A 20,000-nucleotide genomic window follows, 5' to 3' on the forward strand; every position below is an offset into this window, starting at 1 on the left:
AAAATCTCTTAAAATTTAGAAAAATCCCTTTTTACTGTGTTTGATGTTTATATGACGTTTAAGATACAGCGCCATGCTTTTATGGCTTCTATGCCTCATTTGTATTTACTGTCCAGACATGAACTCTGCAGAAGAGTTTAAAATGCAGAAGAGTTTTTAATGTTTCACACAGCAGATCATTTAAATAGTATTATTAATAAACCAGCCTCTCATTAATAAACGAGCCTCTCATTAATAAACCATCCTCTCATTAATAAAACAGCCTCTCATTAATAAAACAGCCTCTCATTAATAAACCAGCCTCTCATTAATAAACCAGCCTCTCATTAATAAACCAGCCTCTCATTAATAAACCAGCCTCTCATTAATAAACCAGCCTCTCATTAATAAACCAGCCTCTCATTAACAAACCAGCCTCTCATTAATAAACCAGCCTCTCATTAATAAACCAGCCTCTCATTAATAAACCAGCCTCTCATTAATAAACCAGCCTCTCATTAACAAACCAGCCTCTCATTAATAAACCAGCCTCTCATTAATAAACCAGCCTCTCATTAATAAACCAGCCTCTTATTAATAAACCAGCCTCATTAATAAACCAGCCTCTTATTAATAAACCAGCCTCATTAATGAACCAGCCTCTTATTAATAAACCAGCCTCTCATTAATAAACCAGCCTCTTATTAATAAACCAGCCTCTCATTAATAAACCAGCCTCTTATCAATAAACCAGCCTCTCATTAATAAACCAGCCTCTCATTAATAAACCAGCCTCTCATTAATAAACCAGCCTCTCATTAACAAACCAGCCTCTCATTAATAAACCAGCCTCTCATTAATAAACCAGCCTCTCATTAATAAACCAGCCTCTTATTAATAAACCAGCCTCATTAATAAACCAGCCTCTTATTAATAAACCAGCCTCTCATTAATAAACCAGCCTCTCATTAATAAACCAGCCTCTTATTAATAAACCAGCCTCATTAATGAACCAGCCTCTTATTAATAAACCAGCCTCTCATTAATAAACCAGCCTCTTATTAATAAACCAGCCTCTCATTAATAAACCAGCCTCTTATTAATAAACCAGCCTCTTATCAATAAACCAGCCTCTTATTAATAAACCAGCCTCTTATTAATAAACCAGCCTCTTATCAATAAACCAGCCTCTTATTAATAAACCAGCCTCTTATCAATAAACCAGCCTCTTATTAATGAACCAGCCTCTCATTAATAAACCAGCCTCTTATTAATAAACCAGCCTCTGAACTTGTGGCTAATGTAAAATATTTTGCATTTTTAAAAGAAAATGTTTATCGTGAACAAAAAAGTTAAATTCCGTATTAAATGTGTTGGTGGAGATTAGAGCTGCAACAAATACTCCGATACCAGAAAATGAATCTGCAACTATTTTTTAGAATTGATGAATCGTTTTAATCAAACTGGGTTCACTGGTTCCAGTGTGTGTGAGGAGGTTCCACTCTTTGTGAAGACATCACGTTGGACTTTACTTAGTTGTGATTTTTCACTACTTCTTACCACTTTTCTTCCAAGCGTTTTACAGAAAGGTTGTAATTAATCATCAGCTGCAGCGTTTGACTGAAGCACTGAAGCTGTGACGTGTGTAAACAAGTCTTCTGTCTGAGGGTCAAACAAAGATCATTTATGGACGTTAAAGAAGCCGAAGCTGCGACAGAAAGAAAACGGAGAAGCCGGTTCTGTCCGGCTGCGGTCCGATGGAGAAAGTGAAGCCGGCAGCCTGGACGTGTCTGCAACATTTTCTGGCCGTTGAACTAAACAACACGTTATATTTGGCCGTTTGTCTCGCAGATGGAATTTTACAGCGATGGACTCGATAAACACTCGCAGAACAAAACGTCTTCGACAGAACGGAGTCAAGAAACAGCAGCTGCTGCTCACAGAGGCCTCAGTGTTCAGCAGAGGGCCACACAGGTGCTGCTCACTGAGGACGTCATATCACTTATTAATACAGTTAAAACAACATGATAATAATAAAATCACAAACACTACATATCAAGATACAGGCTACAGAAACACAGGCATCGAGACAAAAGTACATAAACAAAGTATTTCAAAGTTTAATAGATATTTTTGAAAATTCTCAAACAAATGTTTATTTGTTTATTTGTAAAGCACAGCGTTTATTTAAATAGCACCTCAGGTAATACGTCTCTCTACATCAGGCAAAGAGATGTATTACAGGAAAACTAAAATAAAAAAATAAATCAAGACAAAGATTTATGGAATTACTGTAAAATTACAAAGTAAGTTTGTTTTCTTTATTTGCTATTTGAAATTTCAATGTGTCCTTTACTCCAGTAATGACACGTCTGTAGTTATTTTAACACAAACCACAATCTTTACCTGAACCTGACGAGTAGTTTTATTTTGAAGACTGTATTCATGCAACAAGATGAAATTTACACGTATTGCCGAAGTTTTATAGGAAAATGGACAAAAAAGGAGGAATAACTTCTTAAGATATTAAAAGATATTACGTTATTTATGTCTTTATTATGTCATAATAACAGCTTCATTATTAACAGAGATTATTACTTTTATTTTGAAAGTACTGCTATATGAACAAAAGTGCAATAATATTTGGTTCACGAGATGCAGGCAGCATGTTTCATACTTAATGTGAATATAATTCATACTTTGTTGGCATCTTATTCTGAAAACCGGATGTTCGTCTGAAGAAACCGGATGTTGTCTCACGTTAATGTTTCCGCTAACTTTCAAAGTCCTTCGCTCCCGATCTGTGCGTTTAAATGTGTTTACGGTGAATGTCAGCATATAGGTGCACGAACATGTGAGTGTCTGCTGACTTTACCAACGATGTCCAGTCGTCTCCAGGGAGAGCAGCGGAAGTCGCCTTTTCTCTACGGCAACCCTGAAGGGACATCATATCTCTAATGCAAAACGATAAACATGAGACAGTCTGACTATAGGATGTTTGCTGGCTTTGATCCCACTGTTCTTGTCATCCTCTTGTTGTTATGTATATGTATTGTCTCTTGTCTTAATATTATTATTATTATTTTTTTTTTAAATGCGTTAACGCGCGATAAAATAATTGTCTGCGTTAATGAATGAATGCGTTAACGCGAAATTAACGCGTTAACTTGCCCAGCACTAATATTTACGTAAACCTGATAGTTTAGAGGTTTTTATCTTTAAATACGATGGCAACAGAAAATAACTCATTCGGGATTTATAATTTATATAGTTTATGTTTCTTAGCCCCCCTAAACTCAACTGAGTTGTTTTGTTGCCTAAACTTAACTGAGTTGTTGTGTTGCCTAAACTTAACTGAGTTGTTGTGTTGCCTAAACTTAACTGAGTTGTTGTGTTGCCTAAACTTAACTGAGTTGTTGTGTTGTCTAAACTGAACTGAACTGAGTTGTTTTGTTGCCTAAACTTAACTGAGTTGTTGTGTTGCCTAAACTTAACTGAGTTGTTGTGTTGTCTAAACTGAACTGAGTTGTTTTGTTGCCTAAACTTAACTGAGTTGTTGTGTTGCCTAAACTGAACTGAGTTGTTTTGTTGCCTAAACTTAACTGAGTTGTTGTGTTGTCTAAACTTAACTGAGTTGTTGTGTTGCCTAAACTCAACTGAGTTGTTTTTTGTGAAGACAGAAGTTCATCTTGAGAATATTGTATTCGTGTAACGAGCAGAAATTGACACGAGTTGCTGAACTCATCAGATGTTCAGATGTTCATCAGATGTTCATCTTTCCGATGGACATCGACGAACGCTTCCATCAGAAAAAGCCTCCAAAACAAAGCTTAAAATGTAAAATGTCATTCTACGTGCCTCATTTAAAATATTGCCCAAAATAAACATTTTACTTTAACCAGATCCTGTAAAAAACATTAAATTCTGAGCTTCTGTCTTTTTAATGACTGATGTCATCATAACTGTGTTATTCTGCACTGAAGACATCTTCTAGTTCTCTCTACTTCTGTGATGGTTCTGTTTCATAGAGGAGCAGAACTTTATATATTGCAGTAAAAGCAAAACACGCCCTAAAACTGCTTTGAGATCAGAGGGTTAATGCTCCTCACAGTCGTGTTCAATGAAAGTGTTGTTTTGAGGGTGGCGGTCAGAGTTGAGCTAGTTTGGGTTAATGGACGGCAGGAGGAGTGCTTGTAGCTGACGGTCCTCATAGTACCAACATGTGTGAGTGTTTTATGCTCCCAGCCTGTAGGAACTCCGCTGCTGTTTAAAGCTTTTGTTACTGGCCGCCGTTTGTCACTGACGTCTGTTCTAAACACATCGCAGCACGTTCAGCGGCCGTAAAGCTCTCTGATACTTCTATATTGGAAAAGTCACGGCTTTAATCTTTGTTACTAACCAAAACGATTTAGTTATGTTTTGGAAAAGATTGTCGTTTGGGTTAAAATAACTACAGAAGTTACTGAAGGAGGCAACGTGACAAATAAGTCAACGTTGACTCTCGTTTCACACGAGGAAGTAGCGGCGATCTCAATCTGGTGTTTGTTGGACCTACCACCTACAGTTCTACAGTTAAACACTTGAACTACTCTGTGGTACAAGTACTCGGGAACAAAATCATATTCACCCGAAGCGTGTACATGTTCAGCTCCACGACATGAAACTAAATATTCTCTTTCCTCAACTCGTCCATTGACGCTCGGGTAACTTCTCAGATTCAGAGTGTAGCAGCTGCTCCCATGAAACACTGAACGTCCTGAAGTGAATATCATAAAAGAACATCAGTTGTGACTTCTTTCAGACTTTAACTCAAGCCCAACTCTGCAGATCTATTATCCGTATATCTACAGGATATTTAGCATACATTTGATATATTTTCCTTTTTCAAAACAACAGTCAGAAAAAAAGAAAACACACTGCAGCTATCTGAATGAGCTTAAATAAGCAACGCAAAAACAGACATTAAATATAGAAAAAAACAAACTGAGATATAAATGCCCATAAAAAAATAGATGGTGCAGAAAAATATAATAACAATATATAATTAACACAAATAAAGACCTTGAGCTGGAGAATGTTTCTTCGGAGGTCTATGACTGAACCCAACTTCATCTCAGACCTTCATTGGAATGATTGAATGATTGAAGGATTGAAGGATTGAAGGCTTGAAGGCTTGAAGGATTGAATGATTGAATGATTGAAGAATTGAATGATTGAAGGTTTGAAGGGTTGAATGATTGAATGATTGAAGGGTTGAAGGATTGAATCATTGAAGGATTGAAGGATTGAAGAATTGAATGATTGAAGAATTGAAGGATTGAAGGATTGAATGATTGAAGAATTGAAGGATTGAAGGATTGAATGATTGAATGATTGAAGAATTGAAGGATTGAAGGATTGAAGGATTGAAGAATTGAATGATTGAAGGATTGAAGGTTTGAAGGATTGAATGATTGAAGAATTGAATGATTGAAGAATTGAAGGATTGAAGGATTGAATGATTGAAGGTTTGAAGGATTGAATGATTGAATGATTGAAGATTGAATGATTGAAGATTGAAGTTTCTTTTAACACTCTTTTAACACAACAATTGTATAATTGACATGAGACCAACAGAAATATTGTATTTATATTATAGTTACTGCTGTAGTTTAGTATTGACGTGGTGTCGCTCTGATGCACTCGTCTTCGTTGCTTCACTGTCTTTAAACTACAGACGCTCAGATGTGAAGACTTGGTTGTAAATTAAACTTCTCTGGGGTTTGGACTGTTAATCGGACATAGTTATGAAGACGTCACCTTTTGCATTTGGAAATCGTGATTGTAATTTTTGTACCATATTTTGACAGTTAATAACACACAATATATCTAAATCTGATATAATATGGTGAATTCATAAATATATAACAGATATTAAACTATCAAAGCGGTAGTTGCAGCTTTTCTCACCTGTATCTGATGTTATTGTCCTTCACAGATGAAAACGTACCCAGAAATACAACGATATATGTGTTCTATGTGTATCTCTGTTTGTTAACAGACACAGCGGCCATAGAGGCCTTCACAGGACCGCATAGCTCCTGTTGAGCACCACACTTATATATGTGCTGCTCTCACCTCTGACCCTGTATTCTGTGTTCCAGATCTACGATGCAGAGGGGACGTTACAGCACTTTATAGACGGTAATGACCCCAGTAAGTCCAGCTGGATGAGGTACATCCGCTGTGCCCGGCACTGTGGGGAGCAGAACATGATGGTCGTACAGTACAGGTACGAACAAGTCCAACTCTCTCAATCATCTTCATTCATATCATACTTGCAAAAGTAGTTAGTCGAACAACAAACCTGATAACGCAGTGTTAACTTTCACGTTCACGCAATCAATCAAAGTTTGTTAAACCCATACTTATAAAAGTGCATCTCTGCAAACAATTCATAATCATTTCTGATGATGAAAAAGGTCAATCTTTGAGTTAGCAATGAGAATAGTAAAGAGGCACACTGCAGTGCGTGCTGGTCGTGTTGTAGCTTCAGGGCTCTGATGTCGTGTCGTGCTCGTCCCTGGTCCTGCGCTCTGTATTCAGACTCTTGCTTTACATCCGTTATACCATTATGTACACAACTGTTATTACATTATGAGCTCATGTCTTTCTTACATTGTGTGTTAATTATTACATAATGAGCTTTAATTATACTATATCTATAGAATTATATTTTGCACACTTATATTATGAGTCGCTTTAAGTGTGCGAATAGTTTTCTTACATTAGCTGTAAAAGGAAAAATGTGAGACACAAAGGTGAAGATTTAAACATTTTATTGTTACATATTCATTTAATAATCAGTGAAGTGTGTTTACAAGAAGCAAAAGAGTTTTTGGTGATTTTCCAGAAGAGAAACATTCTAAATGTCTAAATAAAGCATGTTTCATAAGATGTGGTGACAAATACAGTATTAACATGACACCATCACAACAAGCACGACTGAACAAAAGAAAAGAAAGATTCTAACAGCGCAAACTTTCAATGAAAGTCTTAAAAGTTCCCTTTTTGTTCCACTGACTGCTCCGGGAAAGTCGTTCGTTTTTTGTTTGCCACTCTAACCTTGATCTGCCCCTTTTGAACTCTATGCGCAAAAAAAAGGAATAACATTTAATTCCATTCATATATTCATAAGTACAACACACATTAATCAACGGTGTTAGCCAGCCGGCTAATCTTCAACGGTGGTCCTTTAGCGAGATGTTTCCTTCTATGTAAAGAACGATGTCCTTCAATGTTTGATATATTTACACAGAAAGAAGTGACCTGCATGGTGTATTACCATCGTGCAAATATATACATTTCAATTCATGCAGAGATTATTCCAGAACACCAAAGAAGCAGAAACCTAGAGATGGCCACGTCGGGGCTGACCGTCTTCACTTTACAGATGAGATTGGCAATTGAGAATGCGGATTTGAGGTTTAACTTCTCAGGACCAGAGGTAGCCGTCCGCCACACACTGATCCGTCCTTAATTAATACGTTGACGCACTAACGAGTGTGGGTCTGTATTGTTGATAGCGCTGCGTTGCTGCAGCAGTTCGCGAGCTAATTCTGAATGTGTAGATCTATCCGATTATACGCTAACCTTACTAAACGGGTCTTTCTGTTGTGTCTGTATCTGTCGGGTGCTCACTTCAGACCCTGACCATATATAACAGGAAACAAAGAGGAATAGGTCAACATCTCATAGTTCTGCAGTTTGAACCTGTGCTGCTGCGGCATCATCTCACGACCGCTCATAAAATGGGACAGTTCCTTTTTCCCGCTTTCTTCACATGTTCTTGGATCCACTGGTATGTTTCTTGCTTGTGTTTCGCCTTCAGTTCGCTGATTTCTTCGTACATGTTCTCTTTGTTCGGTGGATGAAGGGTCACCGTCAGCTCATTCAGTTCTTCTTCTTGTTTTCTCTTCAGCCTCTCAAAGTCTCTCTGGTACGGTTTGTGTTTGCACAGTTGTTGAACCAGCATGTCGTTGTGTTCTCGTTGCCTCTCCTTCAGGTCCTCCATGTCCTTGCCGTGCTTTTCCGTCAGAGCTTCGAAGTCGTCGGTGTATCTATGTCTGAACTCATTGAAGTCTTCAGCTTGCTGTCTGGCCTCTTCTTCGTGGGTATTGTGGAGTACCAGTAGATTTTTCATGAGGGTTTCTTGTAATTTCTTTAACTCTTGGTCTTCTTTTCGTCTTCTGATTTGATCTTCCTTTCTTTTTCCTTCATACTCCTCTCTTTCTTGTTTGTATTCTGCTTTGAGCATTTGAAGCTGCGTTTGCTCCTCAAATCGTCTCTGTTGATCTTCTTCATATCGTTTCTCCCACCTCTCCCTTCGCTCCTTCTCCCAAATCTCTTGCTCTTGTCTCACCTTCTCTCTGATCTGCGTTTTGTCAGTAGCTTCAAGACTTTGCTTCCACTGCATTTGTTGGATTTCATCCTGCTTTTTTGTCTTGCTTTCTTCTGCTCTTCTCGCCTCTTCTTCTCTCTTCATCTTTTCCTGCTCCTTCTTAATGTTTTCCATCTTCATCTTGATCAATTCTGCTTTCAGTTCTGTCTCTTGTTGAGTTTTGTTTTTTTGTTCTGCCATTTCTTTCTGCTTGGCCTGGATTTCTTCTTTATGTTTCTTTTCGAAGTCCATCTTCTCTCTCTGTATCTCTCCTTCCTTTCCTTTCAGGATCCTCTTCATTTCTTTCTGTATGGCTGCTTCAGCTTCTTGGAACATGTCGGAGGTGTAGCAGCCACCACCGTTTCTTTCCACCATTGAGTCAACTTTCCTCAGTAGCTCTCTGACTGAAGCACTGCTGGGATGTTTGTTGTTGAAGACCTGGTATCTTCCTCCACAGTCTTCTAGGAGTTTTGTAACATAGCCTTCACTGTCTTCCTGCATGTAACTCTCAAATGTTTTGCCTCGAAGATCATCTCCTCTGGTGAATATCACAATGATGAAGTCTTCTGACTTCTTGCCGAAAAACCTCTTGATCAGCTCCACGGAGTCTTTCTCCTCTTGTGTGAGGCGGCCGATCTGCAGCACCAGTAAGAAGACATGAGGTCCAGGAGACAACATGGTGACGCATTTCACCAGCTCCTGTTTAACGTCGTCGTTGGACAGAGTGGTGTCGTACAAGCCGGGGGTGTCGACTACGACGACAGGCCGTCCGTCGATCTCCTCGGTTTCTTTGTGGCAGAACTCTGTAACCGACTTTGAGCTGGGTCTTGATTGGAAGCATGCTTTGCCCAAAATAGTGTTTGCACTGGCACTCTTTCCAGAACCAGTCTTTCCAATCAGCACCATCCTGAGACGCTCTCTGTTCTGATGCACTCTCTGTGCCCTCTTCACGACAGGCTTGGAAGTTACAGATACTGTTCTGGGATCAGCCTCTTCAGTACAGTTCAGATGTCCTCCTTTGTTGTCACTCACGACGTTCTCCATCTTTCCGATCAGTTCTTTATAATCCTGATCCGAAACACCCTTTTCGTCAAAGTTAATGCTGTGCTGCCTTTGTTTGCAGACTCGCATGACTTGGGCCACCGAAGAATTCAATAACTCTCCCTCTTGTGTTTTGATGACCATCGAGTGTTGAAAGGCGTCTTCACCGAAGAAGCTCAGAATAAACTTCAATGTGTGTCTGTCCTCTTCGTTGAAGTCAGACGGCGTCACTAACAGCAGGAGGACATTTGGTCCAGGAGGACAAAGAGCGACGCACTTTCTCATCTCGTGTCTCACTTTGTCCTGCGGCAGACCGAAGACGTCTGAGGTCGTCACTACTCTTAATTTTGTCCCTCTCCACTCTCCGTCGGCGGCTGTACATTGCTTTGACGCTTTCACATCTGTTCCCCTCGTGATGAAGTCACTTAGTCTTGCTTTTTCGTTTTGTCTCTTTCCAAACACGACAACCCTGAGTTCAGATACTGTAAAACAACAAAAGCCAAAGCGTTTCTACATGTTTCTATTTCATAATAATTAGAATAATAACATTATATCATTATTATCATCAAACTACATGAGCTCATTTACATCATTTCTCGTTAGCATTTTCTTCTCCAGTGGTTCATATATTAACACATGAAGACAGATCACATTTTTAAATGCAAATCTTACTTTTGTGTTTTGCAATTGTAGAATTATTTTATTGTCTCTTCACTTCTTTGACTAATGATGAAATGTTATGTTTCATACAATACTGAACTATTAAAACAATGGACAGATTCATGTTTAGAGAAAAAATATATATATATTTCACAGTAAGAGCAACCTGGAAACATCAAACGTCAACTCTAGTTTGAAGATTGTCTTATTGGGTACATGGTGTTTGTCTTTGGTCTAGAATTTAAAAAAAGAAGACACCATGACCATGAAGCTACATTAATCAATCCTTTGCTTTTAGAGGGCCAGAACATCATCAACATCAAAATAACAACTGATCACAATGTTATCATCCATCAAGCACCAAGCAACTGGCACCTTTGTGTCATCAGTGTCAACATTGTTTCAGATGCAAGCCAACTGGAACTAAAGAGTTAGAGTCAGTGCCAAGAACATTCCACCTTTTTGTTGGCTTGTGGCCATCTCATCTCTCCTCTTTGTGTCTTCATGCTGGGTTTGATGACTTATACCTGTTTTCAAATACACAATACTTACCGAATGCCAATGCCGCCATTATTGTGTCACTTCTGCACCAACTCGTGGGAGAGGAATACGAATGGAGCAGCTATTGGGGATGTGTGTCTGCAAAATGAGAATACCAAAATGCAGAGATTAAGTAACCGAGTAAACACAACAACTGGAATGTCCAGTCAGAGTAAATGTATGAACTTGCATTTTCATCTAAGTTAAGTCATGCTTGTTTTTAGTAAAAGTGCCAATGCCTCAAACGGTTTGAAGTCTAACCCAGGAACAGTTGTCTTGTTGGCTGCTAGTTGTCATTTATCTCTGTTTCCTGTTGATATACTGAACATGCTGCACTGACCTGATGTTCTTGCTGTTGCTCCTTTAGTGTAGTTTATTCCTCACTCTCTCAAGCTTTGGGTTTGGTCCACCTCATCACCCGAACAGCCACCGGAGGATTAGAAATACACAGATTTTAATTAATGAATTACTTTCTGTGGTACATTTATAATTCCCTATATTTCTATAGACATTTCTTCATTAGTTGCATTTATTTTCCGATCGTCTACTCACCAGGTGAACCTTTCATCAGAGTCGAAGCTCCACAATAAGATTAAATTGACAAGACGCCCTTTTTATCAGCAGAGCCAACAGGGCAGGGCCCAACACAGGAACGACAAGAATGCCACAGCCCAGAGTCACCACAGCTGTTCCTTCAAAACAATAACGAGAAGTACCGCCTCCCACGCGCCTTCGCCAGCCAATCACAAGCACTTTACATCCGCCGTCAAAAATGGCACCACTTCTTCATTTTATCCCTTTAGACATTTGTGTGAAATTGTCATAATCATCGTATCAATTCTTTTATTTATTCTTTTAGGCCAGAAGTGTGTAAAGTGGGGTCACAGCGACCTTTTGCCCACTAAGATCTTAATTAATTCATCTTTGAGTCAGAATGAGCCTTCGTACCAAATTTTAAGAAATGTCCTCAAAGGTTTCTGAGACGTCTCATTCACGAGAATGGGACGGACGTGAGGTCACCAAAGTTTAATTTGTCCAGAGAGACGTTTTTTGCCAAATGTTAAGTGATCCCCTCCAGGCATTCCTGAGATTTCATGTTCACGAGACAGAGTGATGTGTCGGCGTTGTTCCACCTGCAGATTAATGTTATAACGTCATTTAAGCTTTCATCATTGTTTTATTCGATCATTTCCATCCCGGTGTTTTTCTATTGATTTTGAACACTTTATAGTTTTATTGATGTGCTTCTTTTTTTTGTCGGACATTATTTATTGATTGAATATTTTTATGTGAAACACTTATGAAGCATGTTGTATGAAAGGTGCTAGATAAATAAATAAAGTTGAGTTAACGGGTAGTTTCAGACCTAAAAGCCTTTTTATTTTAACTATCACGACTGCTACTACTACTTCTATCCTAAATACTTACTGTTAGATCCTGGGGTACTTCTGGCCCGATACGGGGCTACTTACTGACTCAGCTCTCTATTAAAAGATTGTCGAGCTGGTGTTCTGGCGAGGGAACTCGCCTGGCTCCGCTCACTGCCGTTACTCCCAACGTCTACCCTGCTTCCTCCGGTCTGAGTGCACTCGGCCGAGAGACCAGTCCTGACCCCGGGCGCTCCCACCAGTCGCGTCGGTTATGGCAGCTTCCCTCTTATGGATCCGTGCTCTTGGTAAATGCCAGGTTATGTTTTAACGGCTAGGATTACTTCTTGCTAAAACCGTAAGGGATTGTTAAGTGGATTCGGTCTCTAGGATAACCTTTCAGAACTCAGTTGTTAGACATACAATGGATTTAACTTTTTACTGCCACGAGGAACTTTTTACTACTTGAGCAAATGAATGCACTTGAGAAATTTACTTTAAATGCAGATTAGATATTTATTGCAGGTTATATTTAGTTAGTTTGCAAGGGTTAAGCTACAGCTCACATAAAATGTCACTACACTTGATTCGTTACTTTAATTTTCTTCTTCGATTATACTCATTAGTTTTAGATGCCGAGACGGCTCGGTTGGAGCTGGATTTCAATGGTGCGATGAAAAGGTTCTTTTGGAGTTGTTAGGAGCGAAGGTCCGGCCAGACCCTCGGTCCTCCTGCTCGGCAGCGAAGTCCGTTCAACAGTCCTCAAAACTCAGTACAAAGTCTTTCTAGGGCTGCTGCGTCTTCTCCGTTGTCCAGTTGTTAAGAATCGAGCAGTGGGGAGAGGAAACCTTCGTCTTTAAATCTTATTGTCCACGAACAGCGGTCTTCTTTCCGTGAACAGAGACGAAGTCCTCAATACATCAGTTACGATCGTCCGTATCTCCTCATCGGTGCACTTGGACGGCACCCGTGTCGAACATCCCAGTGTGTTGCCTGCAAATGTCTCCTTTTATCCATCCTTTGGGCTTTGTCGGCCCCCCTTGTTCAATACATGATCTCATCTCCCCACCCTCTGGAGAGGGCGTTGGGTTCGGACATGTCCGGACATGTCCAGGCTTCATCCTGTATCATGCCTCTATGACTCATCTCTTGCGACAGTCTTTTCTTAACCCCACCCATAACATCTGTTCCTATTTTCTGCCAAGTCATTCTGACAAAACACTTTTATCGCAGCTCTGGTCACACAGAACATTTGTTAATCAGTTTTTACATTTGTTAAATCAGTTTACTTAGTACACATTTGCTTATAAAATGATTATTGATCTCATCCTTCATCATTATTGTGCTTTGTGTCTTTTCTTCTCAACCATCATTATTTCCCCATCCCTTGAAGCAAACACCCTGCTTACTTCCTCTTTCTCTGTACTTTCTACACTCAGACTGCACTATACTCAGATACACTTATTATTATTATCAGGTTTACATTTGTTAACTCACTCTATGTATTAAACATTTGTTATGTAACGATCATACACTTTATCTTTAGATTACACTTTAACTATTGATTTCTGAGTATATGCTTTATGCTTTTTATATCCTGACCTTCCCCTGATCGTGTATGCATGTTTTCGAGGCAGCTCTGTGGGCTCAACTCTTCTTGATAATATATATATATATATATATTATATATATATTATATATATATATATTATAATAATTCTTGTTTTTATTGTTGAAACCGTATGTCCACACACTATGAATACAACAATAGAAACACAAACACACATATAAACCAGAAATCTGTTGTCACGGATTTATCTTTAACAGAAAAGTACAATATAATACAGAAAAGTACAATCATGGGACAAAAAGTGCTCCAAATTAAAGTCTTTCGTGCTGCACAGCGTTGGCTGTAAACAGGGAAACCGGTCAAACTTGTCCACAGCAGGAAGTTCACATGAAAGAACAAGCTTGTGGTTTTTCATACGTACATACCTCCTACATTCTTTAAATGGTGGAGTGTGCTTACTAGAAACAAGAGAGTAAACTTGCAGATTGTGCAGAGGAGAAACATTCTTAATGATGTATTAACGGCATCTTAACTTTCTATTGACCCTAATAATTATAAAGACAACTGAACAAAAGAATAAGAAAAAAAAACATATTTACAGTGTCAGCATGGATGTTTACATGGTTACATTTTATGACCGCAATGAAAACGTAAGGAAAAAATAGACATTTCTTGTAAAAACAACAACTTAATTATGTCTTTTATGCATTAATTTACTGTGCCTGTGCCTTAAAAGTAAAATAGTTAACTATCAGTTTAAAAGTTTTATCGAACTAAAAAACAAAGTCCTTCCAGTTCACAATATAACATGCATCTGATAAGAGTTGTCTACTGTCATCACTGATGCACTGAACTTTACATACACATGCATAAAGTTAAAGGTAATAAGATTTTACAGTCAAAGAACCTAAAGTCAGACATTCTGTGCACTGACCACTAGGTGTGTTAACTGTTCTCAGACATTTGTACTTACAACTATACATTTGTTGTGTGGTTGTTTTTAATGTCAGACGTTGGTTAAATGAAGTACAGGTATCTGAAGAACATGATGTAGACCATCAGTACACATCAGCTCAATACCAAGAACAAATTAAATCTCACTCAAACCAAAAAGTCACAGATTTGCAGCTGAAACTGCCGCTGTTTGAGAAAACTCTCATAAAATGGAACACGCTTTATCTCGTTTGGCTTTGTCCACGTGTGTTTCTATCCAGATATTTATTTGAGCCTCATGTTTCTTCTCGAGATCCTTCATTTCTTTGTTCAGATGATCTGTGTTGTTCAGGTACAGTTGCGTCTTCAGCTCCTTCATTTCGTCTTTCTGTTTTTTCTTCAATTTCACGATGTCTCTCTGATAGACTTTGTTTCTGCTCAGCTGTTTTATTATCAACTCATTTTGGTATTGTTGCCTCTGCTTCAGATGCTCCATTTCCTTTTCACGCTTTTCCATCTCAGCTAAAACATCCATGATGTATCTATCTCTGAATTCATTGAATTCTTCAGCTTGGATTCTGGCCACTTGCTCCATGTTCATGTCATAGAGTTGTGACTCTTTACATTCTCTTTCCTCATATTCTCTTCTGATTTCATCTTCTTCTTTTCTTTTCTCCTCTTGTCTCTGTTGTTGTTCTTGATCTCGTTTCTTCCACCATTCCTTTCTTTCCTGCTCCCAAGTCTCTCGTCCTTTTCTCATTTCTTCTCTACCCTGTAGTAATGACACCCAGTCAGCACAATCATTTATTTCTGATACGTATTGTAGTTTTTCCTCCAGAGTTTTAAGTTTCTCTTCCCACTGGTGTAGTTGGACTTCCTCCTGCTGCTTTCTGTTCCTTTCCTCTTCTCTCTTTCCTCTTTCTCTCTCCCTCTCCATATCCATATTTTTTTGGTGTTCCTCCCTTTCTTTGGCAATCTCTTCTCTTTCTTCTTCAAGCCTCACAGTTATCCTCGTCACTTCTTGATGTTTTCTTTCGAGGTCCCTCAGCTGCTTCTCTATCTCCTTTAGTCTGGCTTCCTCAGCTCCTTGGAACATATCTGAGGTGAAGTGGCGACCTCCGTTTTTCCTTATCATTGACTCAACCTTGGTCAGAAGCTGGCTGACTTGAGAACGATTCTCTTTATCGTTGTTATTGAAGACGTGGTATCTTCCCCCACATTCAGTTGTCAGTTTCCTTAAGCCCTCAGGATCATCTCCTATGAAACTCTCAATTGTTGTGTTGTCAAGATCATCTCCTTTGGTGAATAAAACAATGATGAAGTCTTCTGACTTCTTGCCAAAAAACTCCTTGATCAGTTCCACGGTGTCTTGCTCCTCTTGTGTGAAGCGACCGATCTGCAGCACCAGTAAGAACACATGAGGTCCAGGAGACAACATGGTGACGCATTTCACCAGCTCCTGTTTAATGTCGTCGTTACACAGAGTGGTGTCAAACAAGCCGGGGGTATCGACCACAGCGACAGGACGCCCATCAATCTCCCTGGTTACTTTCTTGCAAAGCTTGGTCACCGATATTTGAGAAACTTCAGAATGAAAGCAATCTGTGCCCAAAATGGTGTTTCCAGTAGCACTCTTTCCACAACCAGTCTTCCCAATGAGCACCATCCTGAGACACTCTCTACTCGACTCCATCCTGGAAGTCTCTCTACTCGACTCCATCCTGGAAGTCTCTCTACTCGGCTCCATCCTGGAAGTCTCTCTGGTCGGCTCCATCCTGGAAGTCCCTCTAGTCGGCTCCATCCTGGAAGTCTCTCTAGTCGGCTCCATCCTGAAAGTCTCTCTAGTCGGCTCCATCCTGGAAGTCTCTCTAGTCGGCTCTATCCTGGAAGTCTCTCTAGTCGGCTCCATCCTGGAAGTCTCTCTAGTCGGCTCCATCCTGGAAGTCTCTCTAGTCGGCTCCATCCTGGAAGTCTCTCTAGTCGGCTCTATCCTGGAAGTCTCTCTAGTCGGCTCTATCCTGGAAGTCTCTCTAGTCGGCTCTATCCTGGAAGTCTCTCTAGTCGGCTCTATCCTGGAAGTCTCTCTAGTCGGCTCTATCCTGGAAGTCTCTCTAGTCGGCTCTATCCTGGAAGTCTCTCTAGTCGGCTCTATCCTGGAAGTCTCTCTAGTCGGCTCTATCCTAGAAGTCTCTCTAGTCGGCTCTATCCTGGAAGTCTCTCTAGTCGGCTCTATCCTGGAGGTCTCTCTAGTCGGCTCTATCCTGGAAGTCTCTCTAGTCGGCTCTATCCTGGAAGTCTCTCTAGTCGGCGCCATCCTGAAAGTCTCTCTCGTCGGCTCTATCCTGGAAGTCTTTCTAGTCGGCTCCATCCTGGAAGTCTCTCTAGTCGGCTCCATCCTGAAAGTTTCTCTAGTCGGCTCCATCCTGAAATTTTCTGTTCTCGGCTCAATCCTGGGAAACAATGCTCTCGGCCTGAGAGACATTGTATTCTGCGCCATCCTTTGAAACTCTCCACTCTGATGACGATTCGCATTTGATGAATGTCTTCTAAGCGGCTTCTTTGGAGGCTCGGGAAACATTTCTTTGGTGAATCCTCTGCATCCCACATCTCCCATGTTTTCTACTCTACGTAAAACGTCAGAGACCTGCCGCTTGTCCTTGATGTCGCAGACAAGATATTGTCTACCACAGCTCTGGAGGAGCTCTCGGATGTCTCTGTTTTCCTGTAGAGACCTCTCTACGTTTAGAGTGTTGGGATTGGCCTCCACAGTAAAAAGAACCATGTTGAAATCATTGACTCTAGAGCCAAAAGTCTTCTGGATGGTCTCCAACTCTTTCTTGTCTTCCTCACTTTGGGCACCCACAGGGAGGACCAGGAAGAAGACATGGACGCCCTCAGGACCACAGAGGGAGATAGACCTGAGTGATTCCTTCGTCACTGCCTCCTGAGGTTTTCCATACAAGGCAGGCAGCTCCACCACAGAAACCCGACGTCCACACACCTCTCCCTGATGTCTAACACACTCTGATGAGTCAACAGATTGACCGGACTTTCTTTGTCCCAGAATGGCTTCAGCCAATGAAGTCTTCCAGGCTCCATGTCTCCCACACAACACCAGGTTTAGAGGGGGTTTCTCACATACAGGTGTAACAATGGTGTCAGTTTCTTGATCAAAGGTTAAATATCGCCCCCTGTTTTCATCCACTATGTCCTCAATGTCCTCCATCAATTCTTGACGATCACAGTGAGGGAAACCGTTTTCCTCAAAGATCATTCTATGCTGCCTTTTTCCGCAGTCTTCGAGGAGTTGATTAAGTGAGGAATTACATATCTTATCATGTTCTGTTATGATGACCATTGCATTTTTAAAAGCATCTTGTCCAAAGAAGTTCATGATGAACTTGAGTTTTTCTCGGTCCTGCTCAGTGAAGTCGGAGGGCTTCACTAACAGCAGCAGAACATTTGGTCCAGGGGGGCATTCAGCAACACACATCTTCATCTTGTGTCTCATTTGATTCACTGTTAGACTGAAGATGTCTGCTATCTTCACCACTGTCAGAGGTTTTTTCCTCCACTCGCTGTTGAAATGTGCAACTTGCGTGGACTTTGTTGGATGGGAACGATCTGTTTTTCCAGTGATGAAGTTGGTGAGTTTTGTCTTTTCATTCTGGCTTTTTCCAATAAGTGCAATCCTGAGTTCAGGTGCTGTAAAACAATGGGAACAAAAATTTGAAGAGAAATTGTCATAATCCTGTTTTCATTGATGACAATAATGAAAACAGGTTTGTTCTTATCATGTATTATTAATCTGAGAGAGCGAAAGCGTTTCTGCAATCTTGATACGAGGCTGATATGAAACTTATCAAACAAATTTTGGTTTCATAAACGTCGATATTCAGAAATGTACATTGCCAACGTTTTTTGGGCGACTGGGTTGTTTAAAATCAAAAGATCCATTTAAGTCAGTGTCGATATGTATGATATTTTGAATGCATGAAAGCAGCATCATGTTACAGCTATCTGTCTGGGTAATAAACACGTCCCGGTAAGAGAATAAAAACAAAAGTGGTTTCTATAATGATCGTTCTTAGAGAGTTGATTCTACTGCAGAGCTTGCTGCTGATACAGGACTGTTAATCACAAATGTTACTACTTCTCATTTCTCCTTGATTGCTGCTGTTGCTGTGGGAAACATGAATACTAGCCTCCGCTTTGACTTGAGTACAAGGAGCTCATATCTAAGATGAAAACCTTCGCCAATCTGTGTGAAACTCCGAGACTCTTGGCCGAGGTCAGCATCACTTTCTCATGTGCCTGAATTCAATTTACAGCTTTGGGAAACACTGCTCAGCCAATAAATACTGTTGGCCATTTTCCATTATTGCTGTAGACGTTGCTGTGTGTGAACCAATGCGCATGACGGATGGAACAATGCTGGAGGATTATTCAAAACCGAATTATGTTTCGTTCAGGTTTTGAATGCTTAAACTTACTCGTTTAGATTAGATTCACATTCATGTCAGAGTTCTCGTTACTTTTTTCATTGATCACAAAGCAAACAATGTTTAACGTGCATCACCAAACAAAGTATAGGTGACCAAAAAACAAAACAATGTATTTCAATGTTCCTTATTTTGACTCACGAGACTTACCAGCTACTGATTTCGCCATTTTGAGCTCGGGAAGTTCCACTTTAGGAGCTGAAGTTGATGCCTGTCGGTTTTAAGAAAACAAAATTAGTGTAAGTAAATGAGTACCGTAACTCAATGCACTGTGCTTTCCAGAAACAATTCCCTGGTTAATCTGGATATTTCACAAACCTAAACAATGTTCAGTACCAATGACATGAGCAACCATGTTGCTTATGAATCATTCCAGTTTTACAAATATCCAAAATATGTGGCTTGATAAAGCTTCTGTGTTAGATAACCAGTTGTTGAGCGTTGCCGAGTCAGCGTTGCTGAGCCACACTCTGCCGGTATCTCAATATTGATGACTCGGTGAGTCAGATCTCATCACAGCACAGAAACTGCCCTGATCACAGTCACCAGCGACCCCCTCTTCTCCTCTGATGACCACTCCCTCAACATCCTGATACTACTCGACCTCAGTGCAGCCTTTGACACCATCAACCACTCCATCCTCCTTTCCCGTCTGGAGTCCTCCCTCCACATCACTGGTACAGCCCTCTCCTGGTTCAAATATACCTCTCTGAGCGTGAACAGTTCATTAGCATCAACAAATTCAAGTCTGACACAGCCCCGGTCTCTCAAGGCGTCCCCCAAGGTTCAGTACTCGGTCCCCTCCTCTTCATCCTCTACTTGCTCCCTTGGCAGCATCATACCATGATCTCCATTTCCACTGCTATGCTGACGACACCCAGCTCTACATCTCCATCAAATCCATCACCCCCGCCACCCTCCAACCACACACTCCAACCAACTGACTGGCATTTAAACAAAGACCTCTGCCGTTACGTAGGCTTTGTGTC

At 40.3% G+C, this 20,000-nt stretch overlaps 2 protein-coding genes across 2 annotated transcripts in view; one reads left to right on the forward strand and one right to left on the reverse strand.

Annotated features, from left to right (window-relative positions):
- prdm6 (PR domain containing 6) overlaps nucleotides 1-20,000 on the forward strand; it is a 79,781-nt gene that overhangs the window by 25,753 nt on the left and 34,028 nt on the right. Inside the window, exon 5 of the mRNA XM_079270019.1 lies at nucleotides 6,123-6,250. Within this exon, the coding sequence (XP_079126145.1) occupies nucleotides 6,123-6,250 (128 nt within the window). The remainder of the gene's footprint in view (nucleotides 1-6,122; nucleotides 6,251-20,000) is intronic.
- Nucleotides 7,699-18,008, reverse strand: LOC306778584 (uncharacterized protein; the record flags this gene model as incomplete). The annotated part of the gene is made up of 3 exons (XM_079270160.1): nucleotides 7,699-9,742; nucleotides 15,513-16,188; nucleotides 17,158-18,008. The coding sequence occupies 3 exons, from the start codon at nucleotides 18,006-18,008 to the stop codon at nucleotides 7,763-7,765; spliced, it is 3,507 nt and encodes a 1,168-aa protein (XP_079126286.1). The 3' UTR covers nucleotides 7,699-7,762.

This window comes from Melanostigma gelatinosum, assembly GCF_949748355.1.
Source record: "Melanostigma gelatinosum genome assembly, chromosome: 6".
NCBI classification, from domain to species: Eukaryota; Metazoa; Chordata; class Actinopteri; order Perciformes; family Zoarcidae; genus Melanostigma; species Melanostigma gelatinosum.